The sequence below is a fragment of the Bombyx mandarina genome, chromosome 23 (genome assembly GCF_030267445.1).
Source record: "Bombyx mandarina strain Sakado chromosome 23, ASM3026744v2".
Lineage (NCBI taxonomy): Eukaryota > Metazoa > Arthropoda > Insecta > Lepidoptera > Bombycidae > Bombyx > Bombyx mandarina.
Window position 1 is genome coordinate 629247 of NC_143229.1, and position 24907 is coordinate 654153.

At 39.2% G+C, this 24907-nt stretch overlaps 1 protein-coding gene and 1 long non-coding RNA gene across 4 annotated transcripts; one reads left to right on the plus strand and one right to left on the minus strand.

The window, feature by feature from the left end:
- Positions 1 to 19: 19 nt before the first annotated feature.
- LOC114250632 (circadian clock-controlled protein daywake) lies at positions 20 to 24600 on the minus strand. Of its 3 annotated transcripts, none has more exons than XM_028184590.2 (6): positions 24443 to 24600; positions 12021 to 12249; positions 11178 to 11308; positions 8972 to 9109; positions 1744 to 1898; positions 20 to 472 (listed from the first exon to the last, which is right to left on the minus strand). In XM_028184590.2, the coding sequence occupies exons 1-5, from the start codon at positions 24501 to 24503 to the stop codon at positions 1747 to 1749; spliced, it is 711 nt and encodes a 236-aa protein (XP_028040391.2). In that variant the 5' UTR covers positions 24504 to 24600; the 3' UTR covers positions 20 to 472; positions 1744 to 1746. The 3 variants fall into 3 exon arrangements, with proteins under 3 accessions (XP_028040391.2, XP_028040393.2, XP_028040390.2); XM_028184592.2 differs by having other exon boundaries at positions 1739 to 1898; XM_028184589.2 differs by lacking the exon at positions 1744 to 1898.
- LOC149500093 (uncharacterized) lies at positions 14719 to 19900 on the plus strand. The gene is made up of 2 exons (XR_016325164.1): positions 14719 to 15899; positions 16215 to 19900. It is a non-coding gene; the product is annotated as an uncharacterized LOC149500093 (long non-coding RNA).
- Positions 24601 to 24907: the final 307 nt, after the last annotated feature.

Below are 24907 nucleotides of genomic sequence, written 5' to 3' on the forward strand. Positions count from 1 at the left end.
TTTGTAAATGAAAAACAAATTTATCACATTTTTTATTCATAAATTATTAAAATAGATTCTAGTAAAATAATTATAAGGTGTTATAGGTACTTAAAACTTATTATCACTGTTTACTGAACACTTCTCTTTTATCTGACCTCACAAATTATTTAATGTTCACTTGTATATTCTCTAATATTACTATTTATTAGTTTCATTACTTGCTTAATTTAGACTTTTCATTTTACTATTAAACTACATCATTATAACTAAAAATACAATCAGTAATTTAAGCAAATTTTAGGTTGAAGTTGGATTTAATTTAAGTAAGAAATTTAATTTTATTGTTTTAATAGTTCATTAACAGGTACAGTAGCAAATAGCTTTTTTGCCTCATCAACGCATGCTTTGATAATTTGTTCAAAGGCGACTGGTGCTATATCTCTGATCACAGGCTCCCAGTTTGTGTTGATAGCTGTATGTACGGTTTCACCTGGAAATTATAGAACATCTTTATTTTACAGATTGTGTTTTGATTTGACTGGTGACTTATTCCCAATATCATTTCGTTATCTAGTTTAATATTGATAACTCATTAAATTAAGTTATTGTTATAGAATGAAGTGGGTGATATTTGAAGGTTATCAGTTTAGAGCAGCATGGAGTTTACACCATAACGTAATATAGTTAAGAAATTATAAAGAGTTTTGGCCCAAGATACCTCATTAATGTCTTTGGCCGTAGGCCTACTTAGTACTCCAGCATTAAACTACTATTAATGGCGTCAAAACGAAAGTTCCTATCGACATTCTAATTAGTGTATTAACCAAATCTTAAGTAGGTAGGTATAAAAAGAAATAAATCAATAATAGGATTGACGAAGTATTTCTTCTTTGGATTCTTGAGCGTATAAGAGGCGAATGTTGAATTCTGTCTACTTAAACTTAAGCGATTGGGGGATGAAAATCCCTCCTCAAAAAATACGATAGTGCAAAATTTACATACATTACAAATGATAATTAAATTTGTTCAAAGAAACACACGAAATGCCAACGTGCTAAATCAATCGTTGCTAAATTACATGCAAAAAAGATAAGTGCGCATACATCAAGCAAATATTTTAAAGATAGGACACATTCAGAATTGAAGTAAGCAGCTGAAGCAAAAATAAAAAATCAAATTAAACTTCTTAACTGTAGATAAAATGGCACTTCATTTCTAAAGTTTTAAATCGTAAATATAATTTTTTTATCATCAGATGAGGATGATCAAATTTCGATGATGCGAATAACAGTTAGGGGACATTCTTCTCAATAATTAGCATGAAATAACAGTAAAACTGTTGAAATTCTGTTGAAAGTGGCGCCATTCGAACTGATAGTTTCATATTTTTAATGAATATGATAAATCTTAGACAGCACCAAAATTGAACTGTTTAGTAACATTCATAAGGTCAAGGTGCTGGTTTTCCATTATAAATAGTTATTTACGAATAAGCGGTTCTCTTTTGAAACAAAACGGGACTTAATCGTTAAGAATCTTATTTAATTCTGCATTATTTGTACCATTTTAATTTCTAACTAATTAGGTACATCAGCCACTATTTTTTGCAGTATTAGTCTCGTTTTCTTTCTTTGCGAGTTGCTAATGACAAATTAGTTATAACAGTGGTAATTAGTAATAACATAACATATAAATTTAACCTAAAGAATTAGCATGAAATTTAATATAACAGTTAATAAAATCATGAATTTTCTACCGAACCATTCACGGCCGTAATAATTCGGTGGCGGGAACTGCTCCGAAAAGTTGTTTTACTTTCTCCACGCAACTGCTTATGATCTGGTTGAGCGCCGGTGGTGCTATTTCTTGCATTATAATCTCCCAATTTTGATTGGTGAATTTTTCTGTTGTTTGAGCTGTAATTGGAGAGTGGAATGGTGCATTTGATATTGTGCTTTGTGTGTACCAGTGGAGATTGTTATTGCGTAACAGTGCCTTTCAAAAAAAAATATATCAATGAGTATCAGTAGCACTTTGAAAGATCCTCGTTCCAAAAAGGTTAAGCATAGTTTGAAACTATCGATTATTAATAAAGCGTATAAATAGACTACGCAAGTAAAATTAAACAACAATATGTTCGATACAGAATGCAAATTTTGGAAATTTCAAACAACTTTGTATCATGATTATTTTTAACATGGTAATGCTAATTATTGTTAAATTTTTTAATATGTATGAATGTCAATTCGCCTACTAGAGTGATATTCAATTTTGCTAAATTTGAAACGCACGATTACGTACACACCGAGGAAAGTTGAAAAAAAATGTGTGAAAAAGGACTAATAGATCCCTAAGGGTTAAAATAGTTTGTGCCCTGAAGGAAGTAACTGATCCAATGAGAACAAATGGCAAATATGGTTCTTTTTGTGACGGAAAGAAATTGTCGGAATTTTGTCTACATATAGTTTTTTTTTTTTTTTTTTTTTTTTTTATGATTGAAAGTTTACTGGTGGCCCGAAGGCCTTTCCAGTTTCACCAGGACAGGTGGGCGAGCAAAGGCTCAGCCAAGAGGGGTGGGATTTGCCAACAACTGCCCGAGCGCCTCCGAAGGAGACCCAACAACTCAAGAGCAATTGTTTCGCGAATGAATCTACTACCGGATCGGAATCGCGACCCGCTGAGAAGATCCGGCGAGAAACTCAGCGGGCTGATGCATGGGTTAGGCTGCACGTCGACCTCTTTGTCGAGTTCGACGAGTACGGTTACCGGGGTCCCTAAGCCTGCCCCTAGTATTAGAGCTGAAGGCATCTAATGCAAAGGTTATTGGATCTGATGGATCCGTAAGGACGTGTCTAGGGCGTCGACGGTGACTGGCTCCTGCATGATCAGGATTCGGGGAGTAGTCAGCGGCGGCAACGATAAGGCGATTATCATGACGCATAGCCTTATCGAAGTATCGTTCCGACGCTGACTTCATGTATTTCCGAATTGATTCGAGGCCCAGGTCGTCGTGTAGGTCAACGTTCCTCACGAACCACGGAGCGCCGACAGCTAACCTGCAAAAGCGGGATTGTAGGGATTGGAGGGTGTCTATGTGTGTGCGGGCCGCGTGAGCGAACACCACACTCGCGTAAGTCATGACGGGCCTTATGCAAGTTTTGTAAAGTGTCACCTTGTTCCGAAGGGACATTTTACTCCGCTTACAGATCATGGGGTAGAGTCTACCGAGAATAAACGCGGCACGGTCACGGACTGATTTTATATGCGGGCGGAATGTCATCGATGCATCCAGGGTAACGCCCAGGTACTTGACCTTCCTGGCCCAGGGTATGGGTTGTCTAAAGAGAGTAATCGGGGGTGTGAGATTCCTCCTCCTAATCCGGGAGGAAATCCGTGTGGAGCTTCCCCTCTGAAATAGCACCGCAGTACTTTTCGCTGGGTTGATGTCTATGCGCCATTTTCGGAACCACTGTCCTAGGGCTAGGGCTGCGCTCTGAAGCTTCTTCGCGATTAGGGACTTATTTCTACTAGAATAGTAAACAGTCGTGTCGTCGGCGAATAAAGCTAAATGGGTCGGCGGCGACCGGGGAATATCGTTGACGAATAAGCTAAATAAGAGGGGTGAGAGGACAGAGCCTTGCGGGACTCCAGCTGTGAGAGGTCGTGGGGAGGAGCGGGTTCCCTCGACTCGATATCGAAAAGAGCGGTTCGACAAGAAGTCCCGTATGATGAGCACGAGACTATCCGGCACGCCCATGTTGAATAGTTTGAAAATCAAACCATTGTGCCAGACTTTGTCGAACGCTTTTGCGACGTCGAAGAAGAGAGCTCCCGTGTATAACGGTTTTGGTCGATTAAGCCCCACAAGAATGTGCTCCGTGAGGCGGTGCACCTGTTGAACGCATGAGTGATTTGTACGGAATCCGAATTGTTCATCGATGAGAATGCCCTTGGATGAGACGAAATCTCTGAGGCGCTTGTAGAGCAGACGCTCATACAGTTTGCCTAGAGACATGAGGAGGCTAATCGGGCGGTAGCTCGTCGGATGATTTTTTGGTTTACCGGGTTTATGTATGCCGATAACGTCCGCTTCTTTCCACACCGCGGGAAAGATACAGTTCGCCATAGCGGCATTGAAAATAGATGCCAACATCACGATGAGTTGGACGGGTAGAAGTTTAATAACGCGGTTAGATATACCGTCGGAACCGGGAGCCTTGCGAGGACGTAGGTCTTTGATCAAGTCTTTAACTTCCATCGGGGTGACGGGTGGTAACGCATCCGAGGGTGGCAAGGAGGCTCTGCGTTCTACCTCACTGTCTACTAATTCTACATGAACAGGGTCCACGGATTGAGTGCTGGGCGTGCACTGGGTTTGCAATGTATCGGCCAGCAGCTCTGCTTTTTCGTCATCATCAAAGGCCGCGAGTCGGCCTGAGGGGCCTACGAGGGGGGCATAGTTACTACCGTATCCGATTTGAGAGTACGAGCTAAGCGGTAGTACGACCTTTGGGAGGGCGCGAGTCCTTCTAAGAAATCAGACCATCTGGCATCTCGGACTTCGGCGATGCGAGACTTTACGTCGCGTTGTAGGGCACGCATTCGAATACGATTTTCCGCGGTAGGATACCTGTCGTAGGCGCGTATCGAGGCGTTCTTAGCTCTAAAGAGTTCCCTAATATCGTCGGACAATTTGAAGCGGTGAAGGAAGTCCTCCGCTACAACTTGTTTCGATGACCTATCTAATGTCGAGGTGATGTGTGATGTTAAGATGTCTATGGCTTCAGCGGTATCCTGAGGAGACGGGGTAGAGTCCGGGTTAAACGGGAGCGATGGTGGATCAGATTCAGCCAGGCTGATGCCCAGCGTGTGCCAATCCACCACAGTCCTCGTGACGGGAACGGAATCGGGAGCGCGACCGAGCTTCATGACGACGGGACGGTGGTCTGAATCTAACTCTGAAACTACTTCGATCGAGTGTAAGCGCAGAGTTACGTTTTTTAATAACGCTATGTCGAGTATATCCGGGCGATGCGCGATATTTAGCGGGTAGTGAGTCGGGGTTAACGGAGCGACGATATCGAAGGCGAGATCATCGATTAACGCGTCAAGCCGCCTGCCATTCGGGGTTGTGGTGTGTGAGTTCCACCTGATGTGTTTACAATTTAAGTCGCCCGCCAGAATGACAGAGCTCCCCATACCGAGCAGCGCCTCAATATCACTGCTTAGAACGATCTTATCCGGTGGAAGATAAACGGATGCGATAACGATCGGCGCGTGTCCCGTCAGTGAGATTCGGCACACTGATGCTTCGATATTAGCGAGCGCGGGAGGATCGAGCGGGACGCAATGCAGGGCTCTTCTATAGTAAATAACGGTACCACCACCACGGGCAGAGAGCCTGTCGTTCCTGACCATGTTATAGTTCGCGATTTTAGGGTCACGGCGCGCGGGCTTAAGTAGGGTCTCCTGCACTAAGAAAATGTCAATTTGATGGTCACGCAAAAAATCACAAACCTGATCACGTTGATTTGCGAGACCGTAAGCGTTAAAAAATCCTATTGTTACGGATAAGGGTTTTATTCTACTAATGTACGCCATTGATTACCGGCGGAGTGAGGGGAGGACGTACGTATTTAACGACGCGTATACGTCAGCGTATTCTTGCACAACGGCGATGAAATGTTGTGCAGTGGAGGCGGCGCGAATGGCGTCACCCAAAGCGTTAACACGCTCAAAGTTGATCGACTGAAAAAAGTCGATCGCTAGAGCGAGATTTTCGGACGCGGTCGGAGGGCAGGTCGCGGGGGAGGGACGTATCGCGGGGGTGGGACGAGTCGCGGGGGAGAGAGTTGTAGCCGTGTTCGTGTACGGCAACGGTTTAGCCCAAGCCGAGACGCTGGGCACCGACGCCGGCACGAAAGCAGGCTTAGCCTTCGGCACAGAGGGTACCGTGGCTTTGATGTCTGGGCCGGAAGCTCGGAGGCGGTTTTGACGGGCGACGCGGCGATTTATTTTTGGAGCTCGGGGGCATCCACGGTAGTTCGCGGGGTGACCTTGTGTTCGGCACAGGACACAGCTAGGCGGTTCCGTCGCGGTTTTTTGGTCGCGAGCGCAGAGGGCCGTGGCGTGATCGCCCAAACACTTAACACATCGGGGGCGCGCGTGACAGTTACGGGAAGAGTGCCCGTACAGTTGGCAGTTATGGCACTGACTAGGAGTGCCTTTTTTATGGGGGACTTCGACGGCAATACCGGAGAGCCTACAGACGGTCCGAATGTTAAAAATTTGCTTACCCTCGGGGGTAGGCTGGAGGGCGACTAAAACCATATTGTATGGCTCCCTACCGCGGCCGGTGTGCATGCGGTGCACGGAATTTACTGGTAGGCCTTGTTCTATCAGATCTGCCTTGACGAGATCGGCATCTAGCTCCTTCGGGATTCCACGTATGACAACGCGGAGTTCGCGCTCCTCCTGGAGCGTATAAGTGTGGAAACTTATACGCTCCTTTCGGAGGTAACTTGAGAGGGCCCTATGGTCGTCGGGTGTCGTTACTTTTATTTGAATCCCGTTGGCGAGATTACGGGCGCTGGCAAAATTAATATTTTTGGCCTTAAGGGCCAGGGAAACTCGGTCCCAAGCTGCCTTCTCTTGAAGGATAACCGGGGGAGGGGTCTGAGTTTTAGATTGCGCCACCGGTCGCGGCGACGGAGTGGCACGGGCTGGAGGCGCAACGGGAGTCTGAGGGCGGGGGCGCGACGCGTTCGCGGCTTTGCTAATTTTAGCGGCCGCGAGAGCTCGAGACTCCGCGGCACGCTTCTTACCCTTTTGTACCAGGGTGAATCCATCCGTCGATGAGGCGGGGGCGAGGTCGACCTCCATCTCCGAGTCAGAGTCGGAGGACGAGGAGGCGGGCGCAGATGACCTACAAGCAGGAGTTTTGGAGGGCGCGACGGAGGCCGCGGATGATCGCGCTGCTGGAACGGTGGCCACGGCGGACGACGCAGTAGTTTTACTCGCCAGTATAGGCGACGCGGGAACGGCAGGCACGACGGAGGCTGCGGTGCTCGATGTAGACGCTTTGCACGCAGGTACAGGCGACGCAGGAGCAGCGAGCACGGCGGAGTCTTCGAGAGAGCTCGCAGTGTGATTGGCCTTGAAAGCCAGAAACTCTGAGGCGAGCTGTGGGTGACGAAGTCGGAGGAATTCCACGAATACAGCGTCCATGATCGCTGAGTACCCAGGTGGGGCGGCCCTGGGTCTTGAAAACACTCGCCTTGCGGCGAGGCCCCAACTTCTCGGACCTGAGCGGTTCTATTGAACACAGGTGGCAATGCGGCGCGATTACTACAGGACAAAGAAAAAGCACAACAAAACAGAAATTACAAAAAGAAGCAAAACAAATAAATACTTGCAGGAAAACACTTTGTCGGCAAATGTTCCACGAACACAAAAATAACTAAAACAAAACAAATAAAAGCTTCCAGGAAACACACTTGGTCGGCAGATGTATCACGAACACAGGCCGCGCGAACAATGGCCGGGCTAACAAAAGCCGGGCGAACAAAGACCGGGCGATCGAGTGGACGATGAGCACGTCCGCATGTGACGGGTGCCTCTATCGGAATGACTACATATAGAAGGCGGTAGACAAAGTATGTTGTAATTGAATCGATTTTTTTTTGACGAGCATACGGCCCACCTCATGGTGAGTGGTTACCGTTGCCCATGGACTTCAGCAATGTCAGGGGCAGAGCCAAGCCGCTGCCTAAATGATTAAAATCCGCCTTCGAGTTTCATGTGAGACAGAACTCACTCGACGCATGATGATGGCAAGGCAAAGCGTTTCGCACGGAGCACATGTTTCCCAACGAGCTTACCCCCGTGGACGCTAAAATGGTCACTGTCGGCGCCACGATCACTGAGCCCCGATTGGCGGTCTACCCGAATTTTGTTTAGATTTCGCTACTAACTTTTACTCCCGGAATACTCCGCTGGGTTAGAACCAGCGTCAGTCAGCGAGTGCGGTCATCCAAGATCGGGTTGTTCTTTTGCAAGATGCGTGTAAAGCAGCTTACACATAATCTTTTTCGGTCTTGGAAACCAAACCAGCGCACGGAAGTGATCCAAAATATATAGGGGGCCAAGATTCGGGGGAGATTCCGAGAGAAATGAAGAACGCGAATGAAGGAAGGAGCAGATGCCCTCCTTGGTTCTATAGGCTACGCTCCATATGCCCTTATAAATATTTAATCCCGTATTTAATAATCAAATATCTTACGTGCGGAAAGTAATCGTTAATCAAAATATAATGTTCTTTCTGACCAAATCTTTATAATTATTAACCTTTGATTTATGTTATGACCCAGCGATATCATTCGATTTAACCACACTATTTTGTTATTGTCACAATAAAAAAATACGCGGTTACAGCTCTTGAAACTGAGAATAAGTTCAAAAAAGAAGAAACTAAGAAATCAAAATCATAAAATAAATCAAATATTAAACCTAAGTTTATTAGGCAACATTACTTACTTTTTAGATATTGTCCAGTGACTACATATATTCTTACGACACTTGAATTGAGTACATAAACCTTCTATTTTCTTTTGAACGAGCGAGTGAACGAACTCACAGCCCACCTGAGTTTAAGTGGTTACCGGAGTCGTAAATGCCGTCACCTACCTTGAGATATAAGTTCTAAGGTCTCAGTATAGTTACAACGGCTGCCCCACCCTTCAAACCGAAACGCATTACTGTTTCACGGCAGAAATAGGCAGGGTAGTGGTATCTACCCGTGACCCGCACAAGAGGTCCTACCACCAGTCAATTATTGTAACCCAGTATTTTAACCCTTCAATATTGCTCGTATTGTTTTTTTAATGAGCACAGAAATCGTCGTGATATCTGCATTCGGGTAACACCGAGATCAGAGTTCAGTTTGCGTTTTGTTACAATAATAATTTTAGGTAGTTTATTTGTTTATTACCTAGCTCCTTGTTTCCCCCGAAGAGGTTGTTGAACTTGAACTGAGCTCGGTCCATTTTGTAGTGGTCCTTGTAGCCGGTCAGCACCCAGTGGCCCGCGACTGTCGTGAAGTCGTATGTGACCACGATTCTCAGGTTAGCTAATGATTAAAAAAAATACATAATTTTCCTGTTAAAGTCCAGCAGTTTAAAGTGGATCCAAATTTAACTTCATACGATTTCTGACATTAGTACAAGATTATACAGTAACCAGATGGCGGTAGATGGTTAGGGTCCAAACCGACTCATCAGCAATGGGAATTTAATTTTGTACTTGATATTTCACTGTTAGTTCTACTTGTCTAGAAATGTTATCAGTATATGAAGCAAGTTGTGAGTTTGCGAAATGTTTCTTTGTTGTTATTTTTTTTTCTTTTTTTATTGATTAGATGTGTGGACGAGCTCACGACCCACCTGGAGTTTAGTGGTTACCGGATCCCATAGATATTTACAACTTAAATGCCGTCATCTACCTTGAGATATGAGTTCTAAGGTTATAGTATCAGTATAGTTACAACGGCTGCCCCGCCCTTCAAACCGAAACGCATTACTGTTTTGAGGCAGGAATAGGCAGGGTAGTGGTACCTACCCGTGCGGACTAACAAGACGTCCTACCACCAGTAAAAGTGCCCGTGTTAGATTTCAAGGAATTTTTGAGCAATTTCTGACTAATCTGCAAGTGTGTTGGTTTAGTGCCTTTTGTAATACATGATAGGTGTGCGACGGTTCGTCAAAGTATTTATTAATTGATGAATTTGTTGAAGAATCACTCCAGTTGTTGCTAATTTTAATTACGATGTTAGGGATACTTTTCGAAAATCTCAGTGACGCGCGATATTGGCTTTTTCAATTGTGTTTATTTAAATAACTTCACGGTGTTTGTATTTCGTAAATCTTTTCTTTTATAAACGGCTATGTCAATTAAATAGTCGTTGTTCTGTGGTACACTTTGATGTATCAGGCTGATTTATTCCTCTAATGTGTATGTGTGTTCAAGTTACTTAAGAACGTGTACCTACAATTGGACTATTTTGAATGTAAAGCGTGTTTAAATATTTTCACGATCAAGGCTCTCAGCATACATTGCTTTGAATACTATCAAGTACCTACGCTGTCTGAGACGTTGAGTTGAATACTTAATACATTAGTTTTCATACGCCAAGGCTCTGCACAGGATATCAAAATTTATAACAATACTGAACTGTGTTCTCAAATAATTAAATAATCTATCTATCTATCTATATAATAATATATAAAAATGAATTGCTGTTCGATAGTCTCGCTAACACTCGAGAACGGCTGGACCGATTTGGCAAATTTTGGTCTTGAATTATTTGTGTTATTCCAGAGAAGGTTTAAAAGGTAGATAAATATGAAAATGCTCGGAATTAAATAAAAATAACAATTTTGTTTTTCTCTGATGTGTCCTCGAAAAGTTTAGGTCTATTATTTATCGATGGAGGCACTACGAAGTCTGCCGGGTCAGCTAGTAATTAAAAATATATTTATTTACCAATTATAACTCAAGTCGTATTATTGTCAATAAATAGAATGCTGCGAACGAAACGACTTATTAAAACGGAAAGGTTACGACATCTGTGTAACATCCGACTGTGCCAACACCGTGACCCTGTGGTAATTGCTGTGTTCCTTCAACGGGTTAAGCAAGTTTCCTATACTAGTACGAACACCGGCTACTTATGGTTTAATACCTTTTATTTATGAGAAGAATTCACGACGTGCGTGATATTGAGATACAGAAAATCACCCGATGGGAGAATGGATTCGCGTGCGGCTACGCCTGCCATTCCCTTCGAAATGAAACACCTGCCTGATTCGTCGCAAGACTAGGAACGATGTGAATATTTTTCTGTTCGATCGTCTATGACCTGGTGTCGCACATGTGTCCTTGGTCCCGTATGTGGCATCAAGTGGGGTCTTCAAGCTAACGTAGAAGCTGAAATAGCCTCTCAAGGCTATCAGAACAGGTAAGAAAAAAAAGACCCCCCTTGAGACATGAGATGCCACATACTGGACCAAGGACACAACACGGTCACGGCATTCTCTTTGCGTTGCCTATGGACCCTAGTAACGATTAAATACCAGACGGGCTCCAAGAACGAAGTTTCGTAAATAAATAATTTTCTGACTGTGTGATTTTTGACTTACTGATTTTAATCTTAGCAGGTCCGTTGCCTCTGATGGGCAATATCAGCACCTGACCGTCCATAACGTAATGAGCCTTCAGGGTGACATTGGCTGTGAAGTCTATCGTTGCTTTGCCTTTATCTAAATTTATTCTGAAAACAAAAAGAAAATAAAAATTATAATTTGTTGATCAATATGGTTATTATTGTGTATAGAAAAAATGTTTTCTAAATAACGGTTTTGTAGTGTGAGCTTCGTTGTAGTTTTGTAGTGAGAGTTTCGCTGGACATGAGCGGTCTACCTGCCTGTTGAGGTGTTTAGAGAGCCAGGGACCACACATCTTATAAACAGCAGCCCGTTTTGCGGCATGATATCAAATTCGCGCAAATGCATGTCTTCTTGTGGACAGACACGAGCAAATGCGATTGCCTACTAACCGATGTCAAGAAAGGAGGAGGGTTCTCAATCCAACTGTATTTTTATGTGTGTTGTCTCAGAGATGTTTTCTACGTGACCGAATTCTAATGATTATTTAGTATTCGAAGGCTGGTGCTATTAAGGAGGTCCCATCTTCTATTATGTCAAGATCTGACCAATAGTTTTTGAGAAATCCTTAATATTTAACTGACTTTCGTCTGTCCTGATGATATTTTCATTTAATTTTGTTAAAGACTTTTGTTAACTAACTTTTGTAAAATGAATTGATCAGTAGGGGCTCAGAAAACGCTTTGCTAACTTTTTGACTACTTAGGTAAGTCCGTCCTGGTAGGTCCTAGGTAAGTACGTTGAATGTTAAAATTGAAGAAATTTATCATTGTATAAAGCTGCACGTGTAATTTGATAACTTGATTTTCAAGTGCTTACTTGTAACTATTAATTTTAGATCCCCTCAGGCCGGTGACCACGGTGTCTGTAAACGTGATCTTCAGCGCCGGATTGTTGACCTCCACGGTGCCAAGTTGGACCGGGTCTAGGGGTGCTATTCCCAGTTCAGCAATGCCATCAGCGAACTTTGGCGCCACCACTTCTATCACTTTTTGTATGCATTCGTTAAGGTTTGGATCTGATGCTGAGCACGGACTGATGAAGGAAGCTGAAAGAAATTATTTTATGTTAAAAATATTCTATGTTCGTGGAAAATAATCGATTTATTTCTGCCTAAGAAACTAGGATACGGTTCCCTCAATAAAGTTTCCCGTAAATACTAAGGTTTACATCAATAAATAAAATTAAGTATGATTTCGAACTAGAGGTTTGTGTTAGGTATAATAGGACGTACAGCATTCCTTGTTTGTTTGTATAAGTGAACCTCTGAAATGGCGGGACCGTTTTTAACGACAATTTATTAGGAGGATGTAGAATTTATATGAAATATTTAGACTGTTGTGCTATTTCTTGAAAACATTTGCACGCCCCCTATCCTTTATTGATAGTACTATTACAGAAACATTCCTTGGAAGGCCAAAAACAAATGGTGCTAGTTTCTTCACAATCGGATGAATGGTTAAGGAACGCATACAGGGCAAACAAACGAACATTCATTTTATTTATTTATATAGGTATTTTTCGTGTAATATTTAGACTTTCTGTGTACGAATAATTGACAAACTTTAGAACGGCGGGGAACCAAGGTGGAGGCACCAATACATCTAATTAGTGATACCCTGTAACATGTGTGTAATCATATATTTACGTATATTTTGTTTATAATGCAAATCAACAAAAATAAACAAATGAGTTGCTTTTATGAATATCAATAAAAATAACAAATAAAACGAATGAACAATTTATTTTGGTAGACATCTCAATTTTGTGGATTTACGTGTATTCAGATTTTTGTTTGTTTAGATCTTTGTTCGCGCCAACAGCAAACAGAGTAACGAACACATAACACCACTTAAGACGGTTGCAATAAAATATATCACAATATATACATATTTTAGTTGGCAAATATTGCGATTTATAAATGCTAGTCAGAACATTTGGTGTAGAAACAAAGTTCTGTAGTCGAAACTTGGCCAAGGTAAGTCTAGATTCGCCGCGAGGAAATTCAATGGAAACTACCAGTTTCTTGTTTTGTTTTTCACATTTTAAGTTGAAGTCGACAGGCTATTGGATATCAGCATCCGAGTAGTTGATTTGATAATTATAGATTAGTTAATGAGTTCTAAACAAAATAATGATATTAGAAATAATGTACAATATAGGGTATTAAGACAACATTGGACTTCAGCATCAATGTCACTATCCACTGCGCGGAGGGCAGGAAAGCGTGGAGGAACGTAGTGAAAACAACAGTTCTCCGTAAAGGTCACGACCCTCAGCACTGAGGAACACGTTACAAGGAGGAGGATAGTTAATTAATATTTTATCATTTAATGGCTAAAATAGGTAGAGGAGTGACCCGCCTTGTAGTTAAGTGGTAACCGAAGTTCAAGCATATTAGTAACATCAATAATAATATTATATTTTTTATAAAAATAAATTTTATTCATTTATTTATTTGTCTCATAAAGGTACAAATAGAGATTAACCTTATAATTTATTTTGTTAGCTTTTCAAAGAGCTGAACTGTCTGTACTATGTTCAAAGACCTGTACTACTATATTATTATCTCCAGGCTGCCTCCTTAGGATTGATTAGGCTTTTTTATTTTTTTATTTATGCCTTTGTTTGGTAGACGAGTTCACAACCCACCTGGTGTTAAGTAGTTACTAGAGCCCATAGACATCTACAACGTAAATGTCGCCACCCGCCTTGAGATATGATTTCTAACGTCTCAGTTTAGTTATAACGGCTGCCCCACCCTTCAAACCGAAACGCATTTCTGTTTTACTGCAGAAATAGGTGGGATGGTGATACCTACTCGTGCGGTCTCACAAGAGGTCCTAGCACCAGTAATAAATACTTAGGTTAGGTTAACAGATGTCGCGGACTAGTGTTGAGAGAACATGTGTGTGTCGGCATGTATGTGTGTATATACATAGGTATGAATGAACGAATTGGGCTCAGAAATCAAAAAGCAGTTCACTTCGCAGTCTATACATTATTTGAATATCGCCATTCACCTCGATAGACGAGGTCAAGGCACTTAATGGTGTTGTCTAAAGGTTGCCGCACTCTGATTAGAAAAGTTTAGCTCTTTCGTCGCAGAAAATACCAAGATGGTAGCACCTTAGGTCTAAAAAGAGAGCTTAAGTTGATATAGGTATTGGTATATCGCTCCGGCTGTGCTGATGGTACCGTTAGCAGCAGCACATGGGATATTTAGGTACACACATTAAGTTTTACTGAGCTTTAATAAACAACCATTACGTATAAACTTTGTATATGTGTGTAGGTAGGCAGTGGCTTGGCTCTGCCCCTGGCATTGCTGAAGTCCATGGGCGACGGTAACCACTCACCATCAGGTGGGCCGTATGCTCGTCTGCCTACAAGGCCAATAAAAAAAAAAAGAGAGAGGTCATCCCTGTTTGCCAATTACAGCACAAGAGCGCATTATGCGGCATAATGCTCAACGTTGAATGTTCCAACTACAGCAACTCGAAGCACAATCGAGTCGGTATCGATTGCGAGTATCACGCGAGAGCAGTACTTTTGAGAGTGCTCGATTGTGCGAAGCGTTGCTGTAGTTGGAACATTCAACGTTGAGCATTATGCCGCATAATGCGCTCTTGTGCTGTAATTGGCAAACAGGGCATTTCATCACGGCTGGCAGCCCCGTAGCAATATAGATATTTGTTAAAGTGTCACCACTACTTGAAATTGCCTACATATTGGAAGTTGTTACGATTCGAAACAATTCAGAAAGGAGATTCTTATCTATTTGCTTTTTTAGAATTTCCCGATATTTTATTTCAAACCAAGTGGGATAATAACGTTTTAAATTTTACCGTCACGCCACGGTAATTGTGCTCACGGATACTAAGTAGCCCTGATGGTCGTTTGAGGTAAATTTTACTAATAGTTCCTTTGAATTGCGTTTACTTTACTTAATAACTTAAGCGGTGTACTTATTGAATTGTATTGTCTTTTTTCGACCATTATGTTATTTCATTGTTATTTTACTGATTACATGACATTAACTTAGAGCCATATTAGTGTTCTGTTGTAAGATTATTTCTATTGTGTTAACATCTAATTCGATGCGAATCGAAATTCTATGATTGAATCTGATTAAGATTAGTCTAAGAGCAGAATTTATTTCTCATATCCTACACTATATTATATATTATGTACTGCTGTTAGGGCGTCTTGTGAGTCCGCACGGGTAGGTACCACCACCCTGCCTATTTCTGCCGTGTAGCAGTAATGCGTTTCGGTTTGAAGGGTGGGGCAACCGTTGTACTGTAAAAACTAAGACCTTAGAACTCATATCTCAAGGTCGGTGGCGGTATTTATGTTGCCACTGACCTTGGGTCTATGGGCTCCAGCCGTGAGCTCGTCCGCCCATTTTAGGAATAATAAAAAAATAAAAAATAATTAAATAGGCAATCTAGCATAGCTGCTAGTGTCTAAATAGAGTGATAAAAATTTAGTTTTGAATCCAATTCGATACAGATACAGAATTTTCATTCTATTATAATAGGGTAAGTCCGGGGTAGATGGCCATATGGGAGAGATGGCCTATCGAAATATTTCAAGGTACCGTTCATTAAATGCCACTGATTACCGTTTAGTTTTCTGCGCGACGTGCGTAAGGGCAACAGTGCGATAAAATATTTGACGAAAAAAGCATAAAAAGTAAGTAAATCCTTTGTTTTTTGTTTCGACTATTGTAAATATTTATTTGATGTTTTATGTTTTACACAATTGTGGTATCAGTTTCTTTAAATTATGGTGATATTTGTATTTGATGCAAAGTATACAAACAGTGCTACTTTAAAATCTCAAAATGGTTTGTTTCGTGTCATGGCTTGTTTTAGTTTTTGTTGTGGTCATTTCTCCCGGAAAAAAAGGAGAGATGGCCAAGTGCAGTCAGTATATGATGACCATGGTGCCATGTTACAGAAATGATGTTTTCTGCAAAGTATTAATGTATTTTCTTATTTGTTTTAGATGCTTAATAATCGTGTTTACAAAATCCTGCGTTAAAACTGCCACGATGTCTAATGTTTCACACCCGAGTACTCCAAAAGAGGCTTCGTTCAGTAAGGATCCAGATTACACTGCCATCTCGAATTCTACAGGATATATCACCTAGTCCGGAAAAACTGATTAAGTGCTTAAATGAGCAAAGCAAATTGAAACACCTTTGACTTCGAAAGAACACATCTAAACAGGAAAAATTCTGCAGAAAAAAGTATAAAAAAGAAAGTAATAATATGTGTCAAAACAAAGAAGGAAAAAATACAATAAAAGGACTGTTCAATGTATAAAAAGAAAAGCCATTCGAAGACTATCTGAGAATAGTGACGATATTCTATTAAAAATACTGTCAGATAAGAATGCGAAAAGAAAGAGACTCGAAAAGGATAATTGTCTTGGGCGTGGTGGTGAAAATTACTACGAAACACCTCTCATCGAAGAGTGGCTTCAATGTACAGTGTGTCAGTATTGAGTTAACGAACACTACACTGAATATAAAACGACGTGCTCCAGTTGTGACGAAGAGAAGAAAACAAGACTTAAAAGTAGAAAATAAGACCAGAAAGTAATTATAAGTCTAGAATTAAGCTATGGCCATTTTACCTTTAATACCATGGCCATCACACCTGGATACCTTGGGAGAGATGGCCAATTGTGATTTAAGAAAAACATCAATTAATAAGGTGATCTCCTTAGAAATTGTTACTTTTTTGTTTAAAATATCATAGTTGATTCTTCAAAGTTTAATGAAAAATAAATATAATTAAAAAAACATAAGTATTTGATTTTTGACAGAGCTTAGAAAAAACTATGGCCAACTACCCCTGACTTACCCTAATTTTAGTGCACACACTAACAATGAGGATGTAGAGACGCGAATATCGAAGTGAAGCAACCATAATTATATTCTGCGTATTGTTTTAATTAAAACATTTGAGATCTCGAAGCGCGCTCGTCGCAATGCAGTCCGCTCGGGAGTTCGTGTCAATGTCGCGTCTTGCATAACACCGGCGCTCACGTGTCGACGACGCACAGTGGGTCGATACTATGATTTTAGTGACTTAGGGACCAACTTTGTTTTTTAAGATTTTTCTTCACGTAGATAGATAGAGCTCGTTAATCTCAATAATAATTGTTTTGGGCAAAAATTACAAAAACTTTATAGTTTGGTCAGAAAAATGTGTTTTATGATTTTTTTGTATGGAGCGGGTCACATTAAATTAAATTCCTGCTAAGTACCGTGAGGTCCCGCTTTGAAACTTTATTTTTCTTACACCTTGTCTAGTCTACTATCATTTGGTGCTATGAACATGTGCATAAAGTTGCAACTCTGCCAAATAAATGGATCGAAAAAAATGAATAAATACATAGAATAAAAACCTTTATTTTTATTTTCGTAAGTGCTTTTAAGTTAAATTTGATATGGATTAGTAAGTACAAGCACGCAACAATACCCATAATTACATAATACCTAACAAAAATACATTTAGTAGGTCTCTAATTAATCAATCTCTGTAATTATTAGGATAGTTAACATTAGTTACTGAGGATAATTAGTTAAGCAGCCATTACTGGGTAGTAGAAAATATAGTACACATTTGTGTCTCTCTGGAAGTATAAAGTGACCATATTTATTATATACTAACTAGTGTTCGTTTATTCGTACTACTACTAACATCTTGTGATTGTCGTCGTGATCTTCCTTTTTCCGTTATAATGGATAATTTTATTAACAATTTAGGATTATTTATGATTTTAAGAGAGCAACTACAGTCGCTGTCTGATAATAAAAAACTTTCAATTCCTACAAAATCAAATGAACGTGACCGAAGAGAAAAGTGTTGAGCCCCAAAAATTCTGTACGCACTTTTGTTCAAATATAAGTGCAATATGGAAACGAAGTAGTCGCATGTTAGCACAGTTTATAAGAAAAAAATGTGATTAGTTCGAATGTGCAATAAACTGGCCCGAAGGCATGATACCTGAAGATATCAACACTGTACACGAAAGGCTCGAGATTTCTAATACTGAAGATGTTGAAAATGTACCACGCTCTAATGTACTACAGAAGCCTCGACATCTACTTTTACACCTCGAAAACCTTTTGAAGAATTGGGATCCAGGCACATTGAACAAATTTACCAATCGCTTTCGTTAACCCCGGATTAAATGAAAGCTACTACAGTTGCTAGTTTGAGAAACACTGGAAATGAAGATGTAGGAGAAATAATGAACCATTTGTCAAATCACCCCGAAAGTCTAGAAAAAGTTAAGGAGTGTTTAAGTACAAGTAAAGTGAAAAGTAGTACATATTCTCCCGATAAGGCACTATTAGTTTCACTTAAATTAAGTAAGTGGCAGTATATAAATCTAAGAGAAGCAGCAAATGAAAATGGGTCCGATTTATACCCTTCTTAATATAAAATTAAGCAAGAAAAGACCAAATGTTATCCAGGGAAAGACGAGGTAGTTATTAATGAAGAAAGAGCTGCTATTAAAATGCAAGCATTACTAAGCTTGGCGGTATATAGGCTTTTAGATGTGATTACTTCGGATTTCGACTCGGCAAGAGAGCTACTGCTTATAAGCAAATAGGCTTTGATAGAGCCCCAGGTCAAAGTAATTATAAACAAAAGACTGAAACAGAGTTTGATGATTCATCTATTTTCTTGACCAGTCTAGTTCCTATAAGGCTTCAGAAATTTGATGGAACAATTGTTTGGGAAAACGACCTACCCTCATCAACTTTTTGTTGCCGTCCAATAATGTTTAAATTTATAAAAGAAACGCAGTCAACAGTGGCAATTATAAAAGCTAGCATAACAGAAGAAATAGAAAGACTTCAGCCATCAAAAATCAAACAAGTTGAAGTTAAGCATCAATTGCACATGACGATGATAGACGGCAAAATAACCTCATATTTGTCAGAAACATTTTCTGCTGTCTGTGATATTTGCAAAGCAAAACCGTCAGACTTTTTTGGAGTCACTTGCTTATCAAAGAGAAAATAATGAAGGAATATTCCAGTATGGAATGCCATCTTTACATGCCTGGATAAGACGCATGGAGTGCTTACTTCAAATCGGTAAATATAATTTTATTACTTCACAATTTTTTCATCCTATGTAGTTTCCTGTGAGATTATTTTTTAAATGACATTTTTTTGTTTGCGTCTTTTCGTTTGGACTTCAAGAAATGGAGTTGCAAGGGGAGATGACTAAGAAAAAATATCAATCAGAAAGAGCGCTATACCTTAAGCGTTTAAAAAGGAATACGGTTTACTTATAGATGTTGTCAAGCAAGAAGCAGGAACAACCAATGATGGCAATACTGCCAGAAGATTTTTCAGGAATGCAGATGGAACAGCCCGCATAACAGGAATACGTAAAGATTTAATAGAGAGGTTTCACGTGATTCTTCAGACTGTTGCATCTGGAGAGCGCGTGGACCTTTCCAATTTTTCCGAGTTTTGTAGATATACTGCAGAATTATATATTAATTTATATCCCTAGTATTATATGCCTTCCAGTATCCATAAATTGTTGGCACATGGTAGTGATATACAATAATAAAAAGCTTTGCCTTTCGTGCCATTCCTATAGGTAAACTGTCGGAAGAGGCAGCGGAAGCTCGCAATAAAGATTTTCGGAAATATACAGAGAGTTGTTATTTTAGAAAGATAAGTAGACTGCCGACTAATGAGGATATTTTACACAATCTTCTTTTGTCTTCTGATCTAAAGATCGAATGGTGAAACAAAATATATAATACTTAGAGAGATTGATTAATTAAGACCTACTAAATGTATTTTTGTTAGGTATTATGTAATTATGGGTATTGTTGCGTGCTTGTACTTACTAATCCATATCAAATTTAACTTAAAAGGACTTACGAAAATAAAAATAAAGGTTTTTACTCTATGTATTTTTTCATTTTTTTCGATCCATTTATTTGGCAGAGTTGCAACTTTATGCACATGTTCATAGCATCAAATGATAGTAGACTAGACAAGGTGTAAGAAAAATAAAGTTTCAAAGCGGGACCTCACGGTACTTAGCAGGAATTTAATTTAATGTGACCCGCTCCATACAAAAAAAACACAAAACACATTTTTCTGACCAAACTATAAAGTTTTTGTAATTTTTGCCCAAAACAATTATTATTGAGATTAACGAGCTCTATCTATCTACGTAAAAATTTTTGTTAAAAAACAAAGTTGGTCCCTAAGTCACTCAAATCATAGTATCGACCCACTGTGCGACGGTCAGCTGTCTCTGGCTTACCGTTGCGTAAGTCGCTACAAGATCTTGCAGCTCGCTGAGATCTTAAGGATAGAAGGCTCGAATGCTTCACTCGCAATAACTTTTGTAAAATAAACATTAAACTTTGTAAGCCGGTTACTTATGAGATAGCGTTGCATCCAATAAAATATGTAAATATGTTATTCATCTGCTTAAAGCGACTTAAATTACAATAAAATTATTATTTTCTTCTCTAAACAATGCAATTGTTTTATGGTAAATTAGTAATGACATTCCGATAAATATTAACTACCCCTCAAGGAATCCTGTAAACCTTAAGGTCCGGCTCTATACAAATCACGCAATAAAAATAATATTTCACAAGGAGGCATAAAGAATAAGCCGCACAACAGTTTTGAACACCATTCACTAGAAAGTTGTACATTTTTAACCAAAGTATCAAGATCAACCGGTGCTAGTACAGTTTGACCGCGAAAGATGTTGTAAGGCGAAGATTAGATCTTCAAACTTCGATCTTCTACGTTTTCTAGCTATGTAGATGTACTTATTTATGATCGAAGTTGAAGTTAATCTTTATGAACTGCTCATTTAAGGTATTTAAAGAATCTGCGACATTTCACGATAATCAAAATCATAATATAATATCAGAATTATGAGGACACAAACATCTAAACATCTACTTAGGTAAAGAAGGAATATGAGCCTACTAGTAGTATTTCTAGTTCAAACTATACTATTAACCATTAGGTTTTACGTCTATTCGTAATCATCAATTAGTTGGTGAAAGCTGAATTCAAATATCCATGAAATTAAGCATTATATTACATAACGTTATGAACATAGAGGTCAAACTTACATAAATCGTGCAAAATATTAGGTTTTATTGTTGTAGTCAAAGATTCTTCTTCGTTCAATTCTATGCTTCAGCTCCAACGTTTAGCTTTCATATATGATAACATAGTTGAAACATTACTTTATGTACGTTATAATTATATATATTTACTTTCTCATACACTCTGCGAAACACCGTGCCACATGGCGTCGCATCGCGAGAGCATCGGTATCGCAGGATCCGACTGATGCATGACCACGACCACTCTGTCAAGAGTGTACGACTAGGAAGAAGAAATACTCATTCTAGTGTCCTATAAAACAATGACAGTATATACTGCAACTAATGAAGCAACTATGACGTCTTAATTACAACAGAATGCCACGATTGCTATATGAAGTTACGGCTTAAGACACGCCATCAGCTGTGAAATGTTTTAGACTGCCACGGTATTATTACGATATAAACTGTTTATGAACATATTATGAACATTAAATTAATTCGTACTCATCATAGTATCTTAGAATTAATTTTTCATTATTGTGTTCTCTTTTTTCTCTCTGAATCATTTTAAAGGGTTTCATTTAACTTTAAATTTACCATAAATACTTTTCATATAAGGTCTCATTAATGAAACATTACAATTTATCTATATAGTGTCTGCTTTTTATGTTTTTTTTATAAAATCTTTTTACATGTAAATTTTCTTCAACTTTCTTTTTGGCAATAATCTCTCATTTTTCCTTTCTTTTTCGACTTCCTCCGAATAGGTTGAATTCTTTCTGTCTACATCTAATAGTGGCCTTTTTAATCGCCACAATCAAATTCATCGTTTTAAATAAATTTCGTCTTTAATATCATCACTTCTTTGGGATACAGGTACTCGTAAAAGTGCGATATCTCACGTGTCTAAAGAAAGCTCGGAGTACGTTTACAAAACTGGTTTTGCATATCAAGATTTACAACTGATTAAACCTTTATGCAGTTTGGAAGGTCGACAGGTATATTCTTATTTTCCATAAACGTGCGTGCCTTTAAGGGTGCTTATAATTACTTAATTGTTTACCGGCATACGGAGAGGGGGTGAGGGGTATTATAGTGAGTTCCTCTGCCGACTGAAAGCAAGTAATAAATTAAAAACACCCGTATATAACCTATCTTCTAGATTCATCTTCCGACATAAAAAAGAACGCGACGTCTGCGGACTACGAACGTAAATAATTTTTTTTTTTATTTCCACGGGAACAGACTCATACGTCCTTCGAGTATAGTCAAACAGCCTACTACCACCCAGGACTCTTTTTTAACTTTATTTGAAGAAGGACATGTAAGCGCTCAGAAAATCGCGGATGAATGGCAGAAATGCAATTGCAATTGCTCCGTAATTGTAATTACATGAACAAAATGGTCCGCGACAACGATAAATAATAAAAAAAATATTTATAAAAAACGCACGAGTAAAAACCGTTAAAGTTGTGGGACTTTAAACTAACACCTATACTTTATAAGATTGACCTCATTCTCCGTCAAATTATTAATATTAATTAATTGCCCAACTTAATAGGAATCTACCAAACTTACCGAATTTACTAAATGGAAAGTTTTTGTGAATAGTAAAGTGAATTTTACTAAAATTGAAAAAAATGTTTTTTTATATACCTACGGATAGTTTCGATCTAGTGCTAGCAGGCTCGATAGAAATTATTGTGTACTTAAAATAAATTACAAATCATATTCAATTCAACTTAAATCAATCACATAAGAAGACTTAAAAAAATTATTACGAATAAGCTTAATAAGTTTCCATATTATGTTCCTCCGAATCAACCCCAGGATCGAATCACCAGATGATACATTCTTTTCAAATTCAGAATCACTTATTTTCATGCTTACACCATTATTATCCGACTTCAAAAAAGGAGGAGGTTCGCAATTCGACTGCATGTTTTTTTATGTTTTTTATGTTACCTTATACCTTTTGACTGGGTGAATCGATTTTGTTGATTATTTTTTTATTAGAAAACTGACGCTTCCCGTGTGGTCCTATTTCAATTTAGTCCAGTTCTGATAATGGTATCCATGAGAAAACCATATAAGTCTTAAAAGTGCATTAAGTACCTACGTGCGCGACAAATAGATGAACAAGTCAATAACTCAATATCACGCCAACCGATTTTGATGATTATTGTTTTTAGTGTATATTAATTTGTTTTGGAATATGTCTTTTTTCTATTTGAAGTCAGTTTTTGTTAAAGCATGTCTACACAAGTCAGGTAATAATCTATGTATATAATGAATTGCTGTTCGTTAGTCTCGCTAAAACTCGAGAACGGCTGGACCGATTTGGCTAATTTTGGTCTTGAATTATTTGTCGAAGTCTTAAGACTTAAAAGGTAGATAAATATGAAAATTCTCGGAATTAAATAAAGTTTAGGTCTTTTATTTATCGATTGAGAGGCACTACGAAGTCTGCCGGGTCAGCTAGTAATAAATAAAAAAGATAAGCGTTTCAAATCAACGGCTCTAAGCTAGGAGCTAAGTTTGTCTTAAACGTATGTACCGCAAACACATATTTAAGAAGACAAAATAGAAAATAAGACCTCTACTATATTTTTAGCAAAATTTCGACTCCGATCTCACAGTCCGCGCTACTCATTAGTAATAGAACAACAAAATCATCGATTAAACAATTATTAAAATATGTATATCTATAGTAGTGTACTTTCTTCGTGATCCCTATCGATAAAACCGCATTCATTTATTTATTTATGTATACACAGAAAAGAAGACATAGTACAGAGTAATAGGAAAATTATGTACAAAGGCACTGCTTATTTCTTTAAGAAATCACTTCCAGCAGACCTTCATCTGTGACACAGGGCTAATAATCTAGAAAATAAATATTGAATTTATTGAGACAATGAAAAAACTGCTTAATCGTTTACTTATTGATGTATTCCAGTAAGCTTTTAACCCATTTATCCTTAAGCTCTCGCATTAGGTCTGGCAGAAGTTGATAGGATAGCGACCTCTTTATTTGCAGGTTTTACTCTAGGAACTACTTAATAACTTTTGGGAATATCGAAAACACAATAAAAACTTACGTAAATTCCCCGCTGAAACCTCGGTCGCGGCGACGACAGCCATCAAACACCACACTATCATGGTGATTCTATTAATTTAATCAACTGAAGTGAATGCAACGTGCGTCCGTCTGACCGACTGGTGGACTGTGGTGCCGCTCAAGTCGAACCCGCATTTATATGTTACGCAAGACAGTTTGCAGTTAACGTACATATTCTTCGTTCATTACTACTTTAGGCTGATGCTTTATCCTGTAGTTGACGTCGAAACCTTTTCACCTTTAGCCGATTTTTTTTATTGCCCTTGTAGGCAGACAAGCATACGGCCCACCTAATGGTGAGTGATTACCGTCGCCCGTGGACTTCAGCAAGGGGCAGAGCCAAACCGCTGCCTTCCGCTTTTTTTTATTTTTTTATTGCTTAGATGGTTGGACGAGCTCACAGCCCACCTGGTGTTAAGTGGTTACTGGAGCCCATAGACATCTA